The 19,571-nt window shown below is 34.8% G+C and overlaps 1 protein-coding gene across 1 annotated transcript in view; it reads left to right on the top strand.

Annotated features, from left to right (window-relative positions):
- Positions 1-19,571, top strand: part of CNTN5 (contactin 5) — a 310,996-nt gene that overhangs the window by 81,906 nt on the left and 209,519 nt on the right. Inside the window, exons 2-3 of the mRNA XM_030449461.1 lie at positions 10,932-11,055; positions 13,590-13,765. Coding sequence (XP_030305321.1) covers positions 10,932-11,055; positions 13,590-13,765 — 300 coding nt within the window. The remainder of the gene's footprint in view (positions 1-10,931; positions 11,056-13,589; positions 13,766-19,571) is intronic.

Raw genomic sequence — 19,571 nt, 5'->3', positions numbered from 1 at the left:
TCAGGTCATGTACCTTTGTTAGAAAAATATAATAGGTTACGTATGCCTGAAGATATGGAGATCATTTTTTCACACTGATGTAGAAGCAGAAGGATAAATGGGTATTTAAAAGACAAAAAGCTGTTGTGGCTTTTCAAAGCAAGAGGTTTTTGCATGGTGCCTTGCATCCTTGTTACCAGATACAATCTGGCCACGTCCCACATACATGTGAGAAAAACAGGACTGCATCCCAATCTACCCATTTTCAGATTTCCTGCAGCAGTTCCAAAGAGAGTGTCAGCAATCTTGGAGAGATCAGAGGATCTGTGAGGATCTGAGGAGCTCCACAGTACCCAGCTAATTAGCTCTCCATACACCAGGACTGTTATCTTCACCAATAAACATTTCCATCCTCTGATGTAGACTGTGTTAAGAGAGTCTTATCCTTTTACTGAGGGGATGCCTTCCTTCTCTGCTCATGAGGAGAATCTTCATTCTGCATTAAGCACTTAATATAAGTTTAAATATGGACATTTCTACTGCAGCTCTTTAATTAGAAATAATTTATACTTTTAAGGCAAAAAATATTTTTCTTCAAAGTTTAATTAGCATTGGTGGGAACAAAATAAATCGAATATAAAAAATTGTCTTCAAGAAACCTCAGTGACCTTGAGATTCTGATCTCAAGGTAATCACGAATGAAGTCAGGTGTTTTAATTGGAATATAATTTAATATGAAATTGTAAACAATTGTTTCAATATCCCCATAGAATTGGAAAGATTTTACTTTACTTTCCTCCTGTGGAAAGATTTTACTTTAAAAGAACTAAAATACATCTCTATTGCAAAATGATGAAGCAATGTATCGAAAGACAATCGAAGGTGGCTTTTTTTTTGTGATAACAAACTTATGTTCAAACGATAATGTTCCAAGAGGCCCTGTAAGATATATTTTCATGCTAAATATGAATTTATCATGATCATGTTCTGTTTCCCATCTCGTTGTGAGACAGAAAAGATAATTTTATAAATATGATACACAAAACAACATGATGTACATTATAAAAGAAATGTTTTTTGATACCAGTTAAAAAAAATTTAGTTCTTATTTGTATCATTCCCTTATGATTGCAAAGCTTGTATTTAGATCCAAATTTAGATGGAATTGAGTACTTTTTTTATTTAGATTGTGCATAGCTGGAAATACTAATTTAAAAATACTTTTGACAAGTTTCAGCTTCCTCTAAAGGGTAGAAGAGATGCATTTTTTACTCCTGATCAGACACAATAAATTCTGAGCTGAAATGGCATTTGCTTACATCTGAAAGACTCTTAAGTCTCCACTGCCAAAATCTTCATAAAGCAAAATGCATATTTTTCTGATTTTAAATTATTTAAAATATTACAATGAGCAAGATTATGTTTATGTTTTTCAAAACTTTTCAGAACTTTTTCAAAAAGTTCTTCAGCAAGGCCATGAACTGATATTTTAAAGATATTGAATTCCTATTGAGTGTACACCTATTCAAAGCTTTTGAACACAGTTTTTAACTTGTTCATGTTATGACAATGTTAAGACAATGGACAATGTCCAATGTATAAATATTTATTAGCAGTGGAGATGACAGAACAATGACTTTTTTTCTGCCAGCCACTTTCACTGTCACCCCCAAAATTAATTCATAGGTATTTGATATGAAGAGTCCTTTTGCTCATCTATGTGAATGATGTACTTTTCATTTTCTGAAGACTGATAATATATTTATTTCTCTTACATTTGACCTAGCATAGGGACCAAAAATCTATTTGTAGGAACAGAAATTTTAAGTAAAAGGAAGAAAAGGAAAAAAGAGAAGTTGCAGAGACAGAAAGGAGGTGACTCTGGCATGTCTGTGTTTTTGGGAGAGATATTTGTGCATATGTGGGCTCTTGGGTTTTATATAACCCACTTGGTTTGCAGAGTAGGGTTGAAATGAGGAACACTGCAAGTGAAGTGTTTCTGCACTCCATAGACAAAGTAATATAAGGTTGTGAGGAAGAGAATGGCTTGGCAGACACTTTTCTACCACTGACTTAAGGTCATAGAAACAGAATGAAATAACCACATGATTTTTATTTTGCATTGAAACTGCAGAGGAATTTTCTGCCTCAGAACACTATGATGCTCCCTAGTTCTGTTTAGGAGTCCTATTCTGAGTCTAGGGCAACGCCCACACTTCTTTTTACTTCTTTCAACTACATAGCCAAATATTCTTTTGAAAAGTCATATATTTTTTTTTCTTTATTCGGTGTTCACTTCTGTTTTGTTTTTTTGTTTGCTTGGTTGTTTTGGTTTTTGTTTCAGAATATTCAGAGGCTGTTCCTGGTCTCCCTACTTCATATGCTGCTATCCTAAGAATGAAATCTGGTAGTTCATCATTGGCCTCATATAGTTCAAAGAACAGACCACGATTAAGCAGTCCTTCATTAGGAAGTGTATATTCCCCAGGCTGGAGAGGAGCTGCACAACAGTATAACTCCCCAACAAACCCTCACCACTTTTCAGAGGCCTTCAAACATGATGGTAAGTCCAGTTTCCCTCTCTGAATCCTTGAAATGTTTTTTTCAAAAGCAGATAGGGTTTTTTCACCTTACATCAGTGTTTCTCAGACATAATTCTGATTTTTTTAAAATATCACAAAATAGAATCAGACCTCTTTCTCTTTCAGTTCTTTAGAGGATCCCTAAAGTCACCCATTAAAAAATTCTTTCTTAAAGATTCTTCTGAAGGATAGTTTTATACATGTTGTGCTACATGAAATTAGGAATGTAGTGCTTTAAAATTCCCCTACAGCATAATTTCACCTTCTCAATTAAGATCTGTGTATTAAAAAAAAACAAAAGTTCATTGTCAGTCACTCATTTTTTCTCTTTGGATTTTTTCTATTTTTTTGTCATGAATGACATTAGTATAAACTAAATATTAGTAGTAAATATTGTAAAACTATTTTTCTCTAAATTACCTGCTCTCTTTAGTCAACTCTTTCACACGTGCACACATGCATATATGGATAGACACATCCGTGTGATATGGTGTGATCCGTGTGATATGGTGTCATTTACCTTTACATGTGATAATTTATAGTGACATTATGCATTTTCTATTATAAGAAAAGTTACAAGCACCCTGTCCCACTGACTGTTCATGAGTGATCACTTATACAAGTGAGAAGGCACAAATAAGAGCAGGGAAACAAATTTTATGTTCCTTAGACTGAGAACTTGCATGTTTCAAACACCTAATATATGGCATATCCTCAGAAGCCAGGTTTGCCATGAGGAAAAAAAAAAACTTCTCTGTCTAAGTACACAGGTGCTCAAGTGGCTTCTGATTCCTCAGCAGACATGTTCAGAGCCCTGACATGCCTTCTAATAAAAATACTCTTATCCTGACTTTATGCCATTAAATTTGAACTATCAGTTCATCATATGTTTCCTCATATCTCAAGCTGAATTTAAACTACACAGAGTTAGCATAAATATGCAATTAAAGTAACACAATTCTTTTCAATCCATGTATCAATGTGTAAAGTCATGACTAAAAATGTGCATAGAAATTTTGAATCCTTTTTAAATACACTTGAAGAATCATAAAACTGCAAGTTCTCATACTTTCATACAGTCCCCAAAATTTTTGAAAATGCTGCAGAGAACATAATTGAACTTAGCCTTGAATAAAAACTCTTTTTATCTTTCCATCTTTGGTTTGATATCTTTTAGAAGAAAATAAAGAACAGGATCTAGTTCATAAATGAAAGTGTAGAATCATGAGCCTCAAGATATGCAAGATCTGAATCTAAATTTTGTTGAATTACAATAACTGATTCCACATCATCTGCTAGACTCAAAATTTACCAGTTAGAATTGAAGAAACAAACTACTGTATTTTTTTTCGTTGACAAAATATATTGATTAATGTGGCATGTAATTTGGATAGTATGAACTAAGTTTTAAAAAGATATATTTCTTTCAGGCCACAGATTAGAGAAAACATTTCAAACAAGAAGAAAATCTTGTCCTACCCTGCCTAATAAGCAAATAAACATATCTGTTTCAGAAGATATAAATCTGGAAATATGAGAAAATAATTTTATGTCATTTGCAGTGTAAACTCAGTCATGTATATACTGAGCACCTACAGCATGAAGCATACTAAAAACAATATACATACCTCAGGGCATATTTATCTGCCTGAACTTACCTTTCTAAAGAAAAGTCTCTTCAGAGTTATTTGACTTTTAAATTGACTGAAAATTAGTTTTACACATATTTTATAAATGCAGGTATGTGTAAATACACATACATTTATATATATATATATATATATATGTGTGTGTGTTTCTGCTAGTAATTATGCAAAATAATTATTGCAAATTGCAGCCATCTTCATTAATGTAAGAAGCTGTTACACAGATATGATAATTGGAGCATATTTTGCTGTAATAAATTAGTGGGCTTTTTATTTTTCATTATGTTAAAGGAAATTTTTATTTTGAAAGACTATAAGGATATTAAAATGGATAGTTATTCTTTATTTCTTAGTTGTTAAGTAAAAGGTTGAATTTTAGAACCTGCTTGTAAAATCAGTATTATCATCGAAGTTGATACACTTCTGCATTTTTTAAGCAGAAAAAAAAAGAGGGTTTCTAGCTTTTAGTTGAAGAAAGCAATAATTTTTCTTTGAAAGCAGGGTGACTATCTATACACCTTAAATATTTTTTTAATATACTGACCAGGTTAAGCTGTTTGTTTCCATGGTAACAAATGTTAATCAAACGATCCATTAGAATCATTACTTCCAGTACATACAAGCAACAACTGAAAACAAACCAGGAAAGAAAAAAAATTTTAAAACCAAATTGATAATGAGTAGCACTAAAACCTAATTCACCTTTAGCAAAAAGTGTCTTTTACTTAGTAAGACTAATTTAAAATCAAACACCTTTAAATAAATGTTAATGACATTCGCATTTCAGTTACATATCTGGCCTTATCAGCAAGTTCTGAAACTTTCTTAATGTATCCTGAACACAATACCCAGGACTGACAGGTCACTGGGATACACTTTGGTCCATGATATGTCAAGTGAGCACCTTTCTTAGTAGGGTCTGTAAGCATTCCAATGTGTATCTTAAGTTGTAAGATCTGTTAGTGACCCCTCCTCTTAGGCTGCTTTAGACGTTCTATCATTTTACAGTATCTTATAGCTTTTCTTTAGAGAATTCTTCCATTTCTGCATGGATTCAACAGGCCTTTTAAACGTGTGTGTGTGGAAAATATAGAGAAATGAGAACATTGTTTTCCCAGTCCCTTAAAAACTTTTGGGTCTGAAATCTGGTCAAGTTACTCTGCTTTCAAAGGAGAATTGCCATCACCCATTTTCCAGTTGCCATTTAGGCAAATTTTGCCACTGTGTCAGAAGAACAGCTGAAAATAAATGGCTTTTCTGAAGCTCTCTGCAGTCTATTTTCAGAGGCATTAGCTAAGCCATCCACCAGCATCACCTGCAGTATAAACGTGCTAATGGGACACAACCAAGTGAAATGTAAAAACCTGAAGGAATGCCTTCTTCCCCCATATTCACAAAATTCCTGAACACATCTCTTCAACTACCTTGTTTGCTTGGTAAAAAATGCCGGAGTGAAAAGATCTGGGTTTCCTCTCATTAGTATCTCAGACTGAGAAGATGACACCAAGAAATCTATTTATGCCTGGCACAGAGCTTGAATGGTACTGTAACATTGCATAGTTAGTTTGAAAACGGCAATCTAAAAATTATTAAGGGGACACAATATAGGTGTTTAAATAGCTTGATTACAATGCATATCTGTACTCCCAAAACGTATGTTTTTCACTCTACAATAAATCAGTGGTCCCGTAACTCTTAGATAAACCACATAAAACTGGTTGTTTTTAATACAAGCCTGTGTGAGAACAGAAATATTTCCCCTGAGAAATTAAAATACTAAATTCAAAATAAATGTATGCTGAATATGTAAGTTAAATATTATTCTCTTTTTCTCTTTCTGCTTAAGGTAGGAAGAAAGCAAGGTGTGGCATTCAAATCCTCCTATGCACAGGCAGGACTGTCCAGTTTAAGAGCATAGGTATTTGTTAAAATATGGGTGAAAACAAACCTGATGCTCTTCAATGTCACTTCAGGTGCTTTAAGGAGCCTCACCTGTCCTGTAGATGCTACACCAGGACAAGGCAGGGCTGGTGTGAACATGGCACCATGGTGGTCTGCTCTCCCTGAAGGTGTCAGACACACCATCACCTCCCAGCTGGCAACTGGGTATTTATCTATTAGGAAATGTACATGTTTTACAGATTAATTAAAGCACTAGAAGTTAGGTCTCCAGGACACGTCAGACACCATGAGGTAGCTGGCCTGATCACAAGAGGCCACCTCAGAAACTTCCAAGTGGATTCTGTGTCATTCATGGAGGCTCTATGGCTGGAGGGTGTCAGGGCAGAGGAAGGAAAGTAAAGGTAAAGGTGGTGGGGTTGGGGGAAGACATTGCTTTAATTATTTTCATCATTTCTCACTACCATATCTATTTTAGTTGGAAACAAATTTTCCCAAGCTGAGCCTGTTTTGCCCATCCCTTGTCTTTATCTCAACCCAGATTTTTCACCCTATTTTCTGCCCTGGGGGACCAAGTGAGAAGCTTGTGAGTGCCAGAAAGCTGGCCAAGGTCAACCTGGCCCAGTCTGTAATGTACTGCAATAAGGCTGTTTTGAATGTAGATGTTGTAGGAATGGGGGGCAGTGGTGGTCATTTTAGCTTAAGAACACTTCTGCTATGTTTCTCAGATGGTTAGTGTTTCTAATCGTGTAAAAATTCCAACAAGTAAATAAGCCTCTTTGCGTCTGTAGAATATCTGTAAAGCTGCTCAAGGGGATTTTATAATCAGGCACTCGTCCATGTCTACTCTCATCTAAAAATCTAAAAATCTAACCTTCACCTTTGTTACTCATGAGACTGTGTAAGGTCTCACAGAACTTACTGCTACAACTATTCATGATCAAACTGTCGTAAGACTCAGATATTAATTTTTCAAGAAAGAGACTCATCAAAAAGAACAAACTGATGCAGCTGATTAGAGCTGGGACTAGTAACCAGAGTTTATTAATCCTCATGTCAGCTTCCTTGAGTGTAATTGAACAGTCCCCCACTCTACTTTGTAAAGGACAAATGAACAGTCTCTGTAAATAATAACTAATGTGCAGTTATGCTGTATACGGAAAAAATTGTATCTAGGTTTTTGATGGTAACTAAATAGGTGTTTAATAAGTGACACAATACTTTTCAAAGAGAAATCAAGAAACTCTCAGTTGTAATCAGGTGAAATTCACATGGCCACCCACAGGGAATGCTCAAGCAGAATGACATCAGACTCCTAAAAATTATCCACAGTTATTGATGTAGACTAGAATTCCTGAAACAAGTAATGCACCAAGATTGGCAGTGACAGCAAAGTTATTAAAAAGTCTGCTTTTCAGTTCTTGAAATTCATTACCACACACCTCAAATCTCCAGTCCCTTAAAGCAGTGTAAATCAGAATCACGAGTTCCTGAGAAGGTTGATAAATTAAAAATATTTTAAAATAATAAAATTAAATATTTTCATCTCAGTGTGTTTCCTTCATTGACATTGAAATACAGAGAGGAGGCACAGAACACAAAGGTTTCTGTTTCAACTTGAATTTAAATGAAGATGGGATCATTAGGTGACCTGTTGTGTTTTCTTGTATATCACCTATCACACTCCATGGCTTTTTATTTAATTGCCCCTTTATTAGGACTAAAACTTTATACTCATATAGTCTTGTCTTTTCAGCAAGTCCTTTGGTCTCTTCAGAATAGACCCACTTCAATTATTCTGTTGCTATCCAGATGTTCTAAGAATAAAATTAGTCAATTTACCTTCAAATTGATGAACCTCCCATCAGCCTAACACTTTACTTCTGATTCTCTGAATAATCTCTGCCAGTCCTCCACATTGCATCTGAAATGCAGGGAAGAATCTAATTCCTGTTCATTTTTTAGGAACAGGAATTGAATTCACTGAATTGCCTCTGTTACTTTTTTTTTTTTCACTTACCTACGTATCTTAATCTTTTAGGAGAATGACTTGCATGGACAGAACTTTCTCTGTTACCTTTATCTTCAGTCAGAAGTAAAGCCTGTTCTTCTCATTCCACATAGCACAAGTATCCATCTGGCCAGGGCCATTCAGGATGCCAGCCTCCACCTAAAAAGTTCAGGTTATTTTTCCAAAATGAAAGTGTAACACAGTACTTCAGTCAGAGAACTCTGAGTATTAATGCCTATTTTTTTTTAGTATTTTCCCTTATGAAATGTAAGAAGCAGGTAGCCAACTTAAAAGAATTTACACAATGCTTTTGTACCCACATTTTCTCTCTCATCGTAAAAAAAGTTTTGCCAGCTGATTCCATTGCCCTTGTGATAACCTCAGCTGAGGTAATTTTAACCTCAACACTACACACACATATCATTGAATGTAGTTGGGTTTTTTGTTTGTTCTGTTTTTAAATAATGCAGATATCTGCCCCAGAAAATTTTCTACTAGTGCACTCAACTGAAGTAATGTACCTAAGTGTGGAAGTACTGTAAATATTCAGAACACAATCCATACAGTCTTAGAAAAGGAACTAATAAATTTGAAAATTATGCAAAGTAGAAACTACTGATTGCTGACACTCTTATTTGCTGTTTTTATAAACTCATGGGCTAATTGTTTTCACCTATTTCAGTAGAAGCATGCATACCTGAAAATATATTTTCAAAATCTGAATTTGAATAGCAGAAGAAAAAGACGAACAATGAAGTATGAAATAAGTGTATGGTCACTAAAAAGCAAAGCTGAATAGCATAATGGGTTTTCATGATGCATTTTCACGTCATGAAATAGAATTGAGAAACTCAAAATATGATAGGATTTGGACATGGAAGTTTGCATCTCAAAACTAGTATACTATGACCTATGTCTCTCATGTTACTCAACTTTTTTCCTACTCCAAGAATTTCTTCTCTGTACTGGGACTGGTAGCCCTGTTGCACTTTTTGCTGTCCATCCAGACTCTCTGAAACCACTAGAAGTAGGATAAATGTCACAGTTCCTAAAATTGTGAAACCACAACATGTTGAAGCTCTGTCAAGTTCATAGAAAAATGCACCAGATACATAAATAAGGCAATGACCAACCCCCAAGGTATTTAGATGCACCTTTTCCACTTCTATATGATATTGATAAAACAAATATCACAGAATCACAGTCACAGAATCATCAGAGTTGGAAGGGACCTCTAGAGACCATGTAGTGCAACTCTCCCACTAAAGCAGGATCACCTGGAGCACATTACACAGGACTGCATCCAGGCATGTTTTGAACATCTCCAGATAAGGGGACTCCACAACCTCCCTCAGCAGCTTGCTCCAGTGCCTTGTCAACCTCATAGAAAAGAAGTTTTCTCTTATGTTTAAATGGAACTTCCTATGCTCCAACTTGGGCCTGTTGCCCCTCATCCTGTCACTAGTAATTACTGAGAAGAGTCAAGCTCCGTGTTCCTTGCACCCACCCTTTAGATACTGTTAACATTAACAAGTTCTCTCTTCAGCCTTCTTTTCTGCAGGGTAAAGAGTCCCAGCTTTCTCAGCCTTTCCTCACAAGACAGATGCTCCAATATGCCAGTCATCTTTGTTGCCTTCCATTGGGCTCTCTCCAGTATGTCCCTATCTCTCTTGAACATGCAGTATTGCAGCCGTGGCCTCACCAGAGCAGAGCAGAGAGGGAGAATGACCTCGCTCAACCTACTGACCACACTCTTTATGAAACCTAGGAGTCTCTTTGCCTTTTTGGCTACAATGGAACACTGCTGGCTCATGGATAATTTACTATCCATTTACAATCCACCAGGACTCCCAAAAGTATTCTAGTCACAGTATAACTGCTTGAGAGGCCATGCTGTCCTTAGTATTAGCTGAAGGACTTTTATGACATGAACATATGAAACCATAAAGCTGACAGAGAAACCCCTATTCCCATATGTTTCATTGCAAGTTTTAGGACAATGTAACTACCTCCTCTCACCCAACTCAATAAACTAGTGCTCTAAATTTGAAGCGCATTATGAAATAAATTATCTGAGTTTGGAGCAAGTCTAAGTTGACTAAAATTCCAGTCTTCTGCTGCACAGTGAGTATTTCAGTTATTCAGACATATGTGATCAGGAATGCTATACTTCCAGCCTATCACTTTTTGAAGGTAACACTTCCCATTTAACAATAAGAATGAACTGGAGTCATAGATGTATTCTATGGGTCTATTCAGCTTTTATTGCTCAGAAATGTAAATATGAAGATACAGATACATACCAAAATTAGACAGGATGAAATATTATATTTTGATATATATTATTTAACAGTAGCTACCAGTTGCTGCCATTAATTTTATGGGTGATTTTTCTTAGCAACTCCTTTAAATAAAGAGGAATTCTGTATCTGAGTTCTCTGTGAAATAAACTGCTGCAAGCAACAGAAAATATTTTCTTTACCTTGCACTCTATAAACAATTAGCTCCTCTTGATACTTACTTCTTTCAAGCTGCACATTAGACTCATCAGGTCAAAATTAATCTGCTGAAAAAGTAATTTCAATTCATGATAAACATGAAATTATACTAGATGTTTTGTTAACTTCACAATATATCTTTTTAAACAAACACAGAAATAAAAACTATTGCTTTTTAATATAATATCTGAAGACATGGGATATGAACCTCTGGAAAGCAAACATAATTTTGAATAACTTAATATCATTTTATAATATCCATAATATATTTATATTTATCCCAACTTCCTAAACTGTAACACCACTATTTCCACAGAAAGTGTTGATTATGGGCCGGTGTTTGTTCAAGAGCCAGATGATGTGATCTTTCCAACTGATTCTGAGGAAAAGAAAGTATCTCTGAATTGTCAAGCTCGTGGAAATCCTTCTCCCACATACAGGTACGTATTTCAGCTTTTTTTAATAATTTGATTTTCAGACTATTAACCACTGCAGTACCACTGGGATTGTTAGTATGCTTCAGTGAACACCATAACAGAAGCAGGTCTGTGACACAACTGGATTTCTAATTGAATGGGGTTTTTTTGATTCTGAATAAGCAAGATGGGTAAGTGGTGGGGAATAAAGGCAAAGCAACACGTGAAGTTTCAAATTATATTCTCTGTGGATCATACCTATCCATGTGAAGGGATTCCTGCCCATTTTACTGACTTGTGTCTGTAATACCTGACAAGTTCAGAATCTAATTGATTTTTGTTTTTGAAACATCTATAAAGCTACAAAATAAAGGCATTGAAACTGCATGAAGTTCCTCACTGTGTGTGATGAAATATTTCATTATTCCTTATTGACATTCCTTATGTAATTTCTATTATATTTTTTTTTTGCTGTTGATATAAAAAAAATGTTCATTAGTTCTACATTCTCTTACAGTGCTATCAGTCCATAAAACACATAATGTGACCATGATAAAAAGGCACAGATTTCCACAAAAAGAGGGGAACCCTATGTTCGACCCCCTCATTACTCTTATGGAGGTTTTCTCTTTGGAGAATCTGTGTCATCTCCTTTCTTTCTTGGCCTGTTTTCTGCGTTTTCCCAGTGAAATGGAACAAACAAGTACAGTTTTTCAGTGTATCTTAAAGGGTGACTACAAAGAGGGTAGAAGCTCTCTCTTCACAAGGAGCCACATGGAGAAAGCAAGTGGCAAAACTTACAAGAGAGGTTTCATACATGAGAAGTTTTATCTCAAAATAAGAAAATGTGTTTTACTGTGAGTACAACCATTCACTGAAACCACCTCTTCAGGGATGTGTCAGAGTCCCCATCAGTGTAGGTTTTCATGATGCTGTGGAATAAGGTGTTAGATAACCTCATCATGTCATCTCATGTCATCTCATCATCTCTCTTTCCCATGAAAGCTTGGACTGCAAAGTCTCTTCCAACCTGGGCTGTTTTATGATATCCATTCCTTCAGTTCTCCAGAGATAAACTGATGTCAGCAGCCTCAAAAACAAAGTTTCCTGACTGCTGTTCATGCAAGGAAGGCTTTGACCCTAGGCACCTAATTCTTACAGCACAGTTTAGCTTCTCTTGCTGCAACTTGTCTGTACAACATTTGCAGCACACACTACCATTCAGGGGAAGGAAAAGGAGACATAAATTACTTTATTAGAAATATATGGTTTTCCGCAGTAGGAGCAAAGTGAATTTAGCTTCAAAGAAGGCTATCGTAGACAAGGGTCTGTTGTATATCACTCTCTAACCTTTGACATATGAAGTATAGTGAGGAAACGGATATATCCATATCATTAAACATCCTGTGCTATTATCTACAAGCACTTGAAAGCAGAGAACTTTATTTACATGGCCTGCGAGGCCCATGCTCCTAAGAATTAGTTTCAGCCAGAAACAAAGCACAATATAGTCTTTTTTTAAAAAGCTACATTAATAAAACATTTCAAATGCTGTAAAATTTCAAAATTAAATTGTGTAACTTATGACAGTGTTCATAACCTTTTTACAAATTATTTTCTTTGCTAGAACATTTCTCAATTTTAACAGAACTGAGAGTGAACACCTCTTTCCAAATTTTCTTCTTGCTTGCAAAGAGCTTTTTTCCCCTTGTTGAAGCTCCATCCTGAAAGAACAATTTTTAATTTCTTGAATTCCAGTCTTAAGGTATCTAGATGAATTGTTTCAGTGAATAACTCCCTAAAATTAACTGATTGTATTTGATTACTCTTTTTGCAAATCATACACAAGTCAGGACCTGTGCAATGAAGAACATACCTAAGACACCTTCAGTGAGGAATATAGACATTTGCAAGCTTCCTGTGGGATCTCAAAGAATATCAGTGTAACTGAGTTACAGGCAGATACACAATTCCCTGAGATGATGCTTCATTACACACTGTGTTTCCTATTTTACTTGAAACACACATAAGCTGTTTACAATTTTTTTGTAACATTTCCCAATCATTTTTCCAGTTGAAAAAAAAAAAAATTACTTGATGTCTACTCTAGCCAAATTAGAATACTTTGAAATGTGGTCTATCATGTGTCTTCAAGAAACAATGTTACATTTTAAGTATTTATTTGGGTTTCTGTCCTCCCAGATCAATCAGGATATCTCAAAGAAAGCATCACACAATTCAGTGTTGCTTTTCCTCTAATGTAATCGGATTATATAAGGGGAATACAATAATGTATATATGAATATATATACATATATATAATATATATATATGTACATATGACTATATGTTTTTCCTTGTGTTTTAAGAAAAAACTTCTGTCAGGCACATGTGGAACGTCTCCATCCAAGATTTTGCCAAAGCAATGGGTTACTGCACAGAGTATCTTTGAGTAGTTGTCATCCTCATAAAAACTAGGGCTGTCAGGTTCTGTACACTAGCTTGATGCTTTCCTTCAGCCATAAAATGCTCAAGTATTTTCTTTCTTTTTTCCTAAGATGGCTTCGAAATGGAACTGAAATCGACATTGAAAGTGATTATCGCTTCAGTTTAATAGAAGGAAGTTTAATCATCAACAACCCCAGTGAAATGAAGGATTCTGGACAGTATCAGTGCTTAACCACCAACACATTTGGCAGTATTTTAAGCAGAGAGGCTCTTCTTCAGTTTGCATGTAAGTAACAAGATTTTTTTAACATTGATAAATCAGACATACATTGATTGATAAGGCTCTAAATTGTACTTTGGACACATTATACAACTTGCACTGTCCATTGAGTTTGTTGGTATAGGATCTCAAAATGAGAAATTAGAAATAAAATATTTAGTGTGAAAGAGTAGTTTTCTTTGACTTTCAGGGAAAATAACTAGTAATTGATCCCAAATGCAATTTTTAATGATGTGCTTGAACACTACAGAATGATATATTTTATTTATTGATAGTTTCCTTACATATGTACCATTTTGCCACATTATCTGAGCAGAAAAGAAAGAACTGTAAAATTAGGAATAGTGTGGGATAAATTGACTAAATATCTATGGGATAGTAGATACCTACAGTTAGATGGGTAAGCATAGTTTTGTATGCATATGCATATATAAATACACATGGTTTCTGCCCATATCTATTTATATATATCATGCATATGTTCATACATTCTGAGGCTGAGTTTTGGGGGTTTTTTTTGTAGTTGTTAATGTAAACAGAAAATGTCATAGCTTTTCAAGCCATTTACTACAATATACTTTCCAGAAGCTATCAACAATTCATGATCCCTACTAAATGCTATGGTCTGTTTGTAGCTTGTGTTTTTTCAAATATACTATCAGGGGAAACAGAACCAGAATTTCAGATGTTCTACCTCCAACTCTGACTTCCTTTAGCACTTTACAGGTTGGCAATCAACAGCTTCCTAGAGCTTTACCTGGGTAAATTCTACAATGAGAAAAAGAACTCCTATCTAATTTCTCAGATCTTGCTGAAGATAGGACATTACCACTAAATCTGAGGCAGATCTTCATTTAGGCATAAGTGGAAAACAATAGGGTTAAGTAAAACTTGCAAACTTGCATGTCTACCATGTATTGATATAGTCAATTGATCAGTCACCTGCTCCCTGCTAAAGTCAGACCTCTCAAATCTAAAGCTTTAGTCTTATCTGTTTCTGTAGATACCTGTCAGAATATTTGTTTGCAAGATCTTGGAACCATCCATCTGAGCTGGGAGCACTGCCGATATTTTTTTCTCATCTCAGGGAAGTATGTTTCAAAATCTGAACATCAAAATATTGATCTTATCACAGTATTACTAGACCTCAGTCTTAAACATAGCTCTGAGGGGAAAAAAAAAAAAAAAAAGACAAAACAGAAAAAGAGAGCTGGAACTCAAACAACAGAAGGCCTAGGATTTTCAGTAGCTAAACCCTCAGTTCATTTAGAATCCATGAAATAACTTACAGTCTCAATTTAATCTTCCCCAATAAAAAAGATGTCGATAAGATTGGAAAAAAAAATACTGTGAAACAGGAAGTTGCATTTGGTCAGGTTTTTTACTTGTATAATTTTTGTATTTCACACCTGCTTTTGAAGATATCAAGATATCAAAGCTGTTTTACTACAACGGCTTGAATGGGATTTCTGTTTATTAAAGTATTTACTTGGAAATTGTAAATAAAGACTTCTCAGGAAGAATGCTAGCTGAGTGAGCTGATGTATATCAAACAATGCTTTTATAAACACATATGAATCTTTAAAAAGGGACAAAAAGTCATAAGTACCTGAACTTCATTTAGAAGTTTGTGAGGAATTTCAAGTTTCATATACATCCATAGTCCAACTGCTTTGCAGCATGATACCCTTTTTTCCACTCTTGATTTAATGCTAATTCAAATCTCTTATCATAAATGGATGACGTGTTCCCATTAAAATAATATTTGGATCATAGAACCATATCATAGAATCCTAGATCCTAGAATGGTTTGGGTTGGAAGGGACCCTACAGATAATATAGTTCCAACAATTGTTAATAGGTAGGAACAGCTCCCACTAGAACAGGTGGCCCCATCCAGTCTGTCCCTGAACACTTCCAAGGAGTGGGCATCCACAGCTCCTGTGGGAAACCTGTGCCAGTGTCCCACCATCCTCACAGTGAAGAGTTTCTTCGTAATTTCTAACCTACATCTACCCTCTTCCAGGCTGAAACTATTCTCCATTGTGTTGTCTCTACATGCCAACATGAAAAGTCCTTCCCCAACTACTTTGTAGGTTCCTTCAGGTACTGGAAGGCCACTGTAAGATCTCCCATGAGCTTTCTCTTCTCCAGGTTGAACAACCCCAACCCTCTCAGCTTGTCTTCATAGGAGAAGTGCTCCAGTCTTTAATTATCTTTTTGACCATCCTATGGAACTGCTCTAACACCTCCATATCCTCTTGTGTTGGGGTCCCCAGAATAGGGTACAGCACTGCAGATGGGGTCTCATGAGCACAGAGGGGGAGAATCACCTTCATTGACCTGCTGGCCACACTTCTTTTGATGCAGCCCAGGATAGAGTCACCATCAAATGTACATTCCTGCTTCATGTTGAGGTTTTCATCAACCAACACACCCATACCTTTCTTTACAGGGATGTTCTCAGTCCATTCTCCTCCCTATCTATAATTGTGCTTGGGATTGCCCTGATTGGGATTGTCCTGAGTGTAGGATCTTGCACTTGAGATTACTGAAATTCATGAATATGGCATGGGCCCACCTTTCAAGGCTGTCCAGGTTCCTCATGGATGGCCTACCTTATTTCTTATAGGAAACTAAAATGTGCTTTCAAATGCTTAAAATTAAGATCTTTATGACATGAATGGTGATTTTATGATTTAAAACATTATTCTGGGGACTTCTTCATATCTAGAAAAACTTTATAGTGTTATGAATTTTTCCATACTAAGATATTTTAACCAAATAGTATATAAATCTCATTAATTAATGAGTCATTTTCTTATATCTGAATTCTTATTACCTGAAAATAGCCCTGGGTGAGGTAGCATACAAATAAATGGTCTTCAGACTATTTTTCACTCAATAATTAGCATTGATCCCTAAAACATAATACAGATAGGTAGAGATGGACTAGGAAGAGATTAGCTTACTTTGTTCTGAAATAAACATGATAATTTAAAAAATTAAATGCTTGTGATGAAATACTCTAAGATAAAATTTCAGTATTGTTGAAACAGAACATTTTATACTAATACTGTTAACAACAGGCTTGTTTATCTCCAGTTATTTTCAGTATGAGTGAAAATAAAGTGTCAAAAAAGATTTTGCTACAGGTCCTAAGCTTGAAGTAACTGAAGTAAATTGAGCCATGTAATTTTATCAGGTTCTAATGGCTTGAAGGGTTGTTTATATTTCCAAGGATAAACCAAGACATTTCTGATTATGAGATTCAGAGCTACAGACAATGGCCTTCATTTTCCCTTTCTTCAGAGAAAGTCATGAATACCAGAAGCTTAGAAACTTAACTCTTCCACAGAAAAATTTAAAAATTAACTGACTTGCCTGAATGCATGTTTTGTACTGCTGTGGAAATTAGTTGCATTTTTGCAGCTGGAAGAGCTGTTCTAACTAAAAAAGAAATGGCATACAGCTCAAAAGGAAGAAAAGAAGGACCATTAAGCAAGGCCTCTAACACTGCCTTTTGAGAAAAAGCATGTGCTGTATTGTGCCTAAGCAAAATATCACAAAACTATTATATTGGCATTAGCTTTCCCACAATTGTCTGGTAAAAAGCCCAGTTGTTATGGTTATGATCATGTAGTTTAGCCTTTGTGATGCATTACAAATATAAAAGTTTGTGTACGAGATCACTTACATATGTGTGCATAATTGAATTAGGACTTTGAAATACTTTTATAATGTATTTGGATTTGAAAGATAGATACAATTAGTGTGGTTTATACATATTTAGAAATATAACACTTGAAATATCCTGCTGTGTTATTTCATGGAGCAAAGCTGAACATCAAGTTATATGCAGTTAAAGGCCTGCTAAAAACTCTAACTACTATAGCAAATATTTATCAATATTGAAACACAGGAAAATTTATCTTTTTTCCTCTTCTTTACATTTCCTATGGTCTCTCATGTCCAAGTTCATATTATTTTATGCTATTCGGAGAAACTAGGAACAGGAAAAAAAAAACCACATAAAGACACCCCATGCCAAAATATAAATTAAAGATAAATGTGTTTTTCAATAAAAACAAGTAGTTTTTAGGAATTTCTTTAGTCTTCAATAGGGCTCCATGCATAAACAAAAAGAAAAACGTTCAAACACTGAAAAAATGTCAAGAAAATAACCATTCTTGATCACAAAAATCATGTGTTTACTCAAATTTTTGCTGATAGAGAAATAATTGCTAAATTTTTCAACCCCTCTTACCATTAAGGATTTTTTTCTAGGTTTTGGTGTGGCTAGCTCTGTGGAAGAGTTATTAAAATCCCAGAAATATCTATAAATATTCTGCAGTGCTTATTCTATGTTCAGTTTTTGCTGCGTTCAAAAATTACGTTTATATTTGAAGGCAAGAGCATTAGTGAAGTAAAGCAGCCAAAGATATCATTGCTGGAAGCAGAAACCCAACCTTATTGAACACCTAGTAATTTTAAAGAAGTGCAGAATAATATGAAACTTAATAACAAAGTCTAAAAGTTTTATGAAGTAACTTGCACACTAAGCATGTGATATTAGATGGTTTTAGTTTTGTCTCTAATCTCCTCTCATTTCTGCTGTTAGAAATTTGTATGACCTGAAAGAAGGATTTAAAAATTAAACTTTAATATTAATCTCTCAGTGATGGTGACTTTTGGCATCTGTACATGAGCTAAAAAACAAGTCAGTGACCTGAATCACTTGAGAAACTGAAAAAAAAATGAAGAGATTCCAAATTTACTAAATCTACCTGCCTTACTGCAGAGCACCTTTGTATTTTGGTGTTGGGTTCCACATCCTCTCTTTGAAACATTGTGCAAAAACTTTGGATATATTTGGATATAAATACAATATTGTATTTGTCTTTGCCACACATACAATGTCTGTATTCCATTAAGACACAAAACAAAACTGCTTTTCTCTGTCTGTGGATTATTCAGTCTTTCATAAGCCTGTCTTCTTTATGATATTTTCAGCTTGAGGTAAAACTATAGAAGTGGTAGCAGGAAATAGTTTCTCACTTATCATTTATGGAACTCCCCACTGCAATTTTATTGATCTGATTGTAATTAATCTCTTTATACCAATTTTTTTTTTTATTAAATCTATTTTTTCATTTAATCTTTGTTGCAGAGTATTGATTAGATGCAATTTAAATGTCCTTTTCCAGTTGATGAGCTACCATGACTGTAAAGGGATGTGCCGAATAAAAATTCAGCCATGATGCAGACATATAAATCAATAGTTTTCTGGGGAGAAGCCTGCAGACTGCCCAGTCCATCATGACACACTACTGACAGACTGTTGGAGATCTCACCTCCTAAGGAATGATCCATGTTTTCTTTCTTTCCATCATGATTCCTGGACACCCCGTTTGGTTTATTCCATATTTCCTAATGTTAATTTGTAATGAGTTGTTTTAATTCTAGCCCTCAAGACATGATAAAAACCTTTGATTTCTCATGTCCAAAATATGCAACATAAGAAAATGCTTGATCACATTAAAACATCATTTTCTTATAAACCATACAAAGCTGAACTGTAGTAAATATTATAATATATTATACTAAGTATTATACATATATTATATATACAGTAGTATATATAATGTATGTAATAATATATAATATAATATATATAAAATATAATATATATATAATATACTAAACATTATATATATACTAAATATTATAAAAAAAAAGGTGAGAACAAGCTGAAGTGGGAAAAAATATCAGAATGCAACTAGTCATACTTTAATTTTTTAAATTTCCCTGA

Source organism: Calypte anna, chromosome 1 (genome assembly GCF_003957555.1).
Source record: "Calypte anna isolate BGI_N300 chromosome 1, bCalAnn1_v1.p, whole genome shotgun sequence".
NCBI lineage: Eukaryota > Metazoa > Chordata > Aves > Apodiformes > Trochilidae > Calypte > Calypte anna.
The sequence above is the reverse complement of the archived record's forward strand: the minus strand, read 5'-3'. Positions and strand labels throughout refer to the sequence as shown.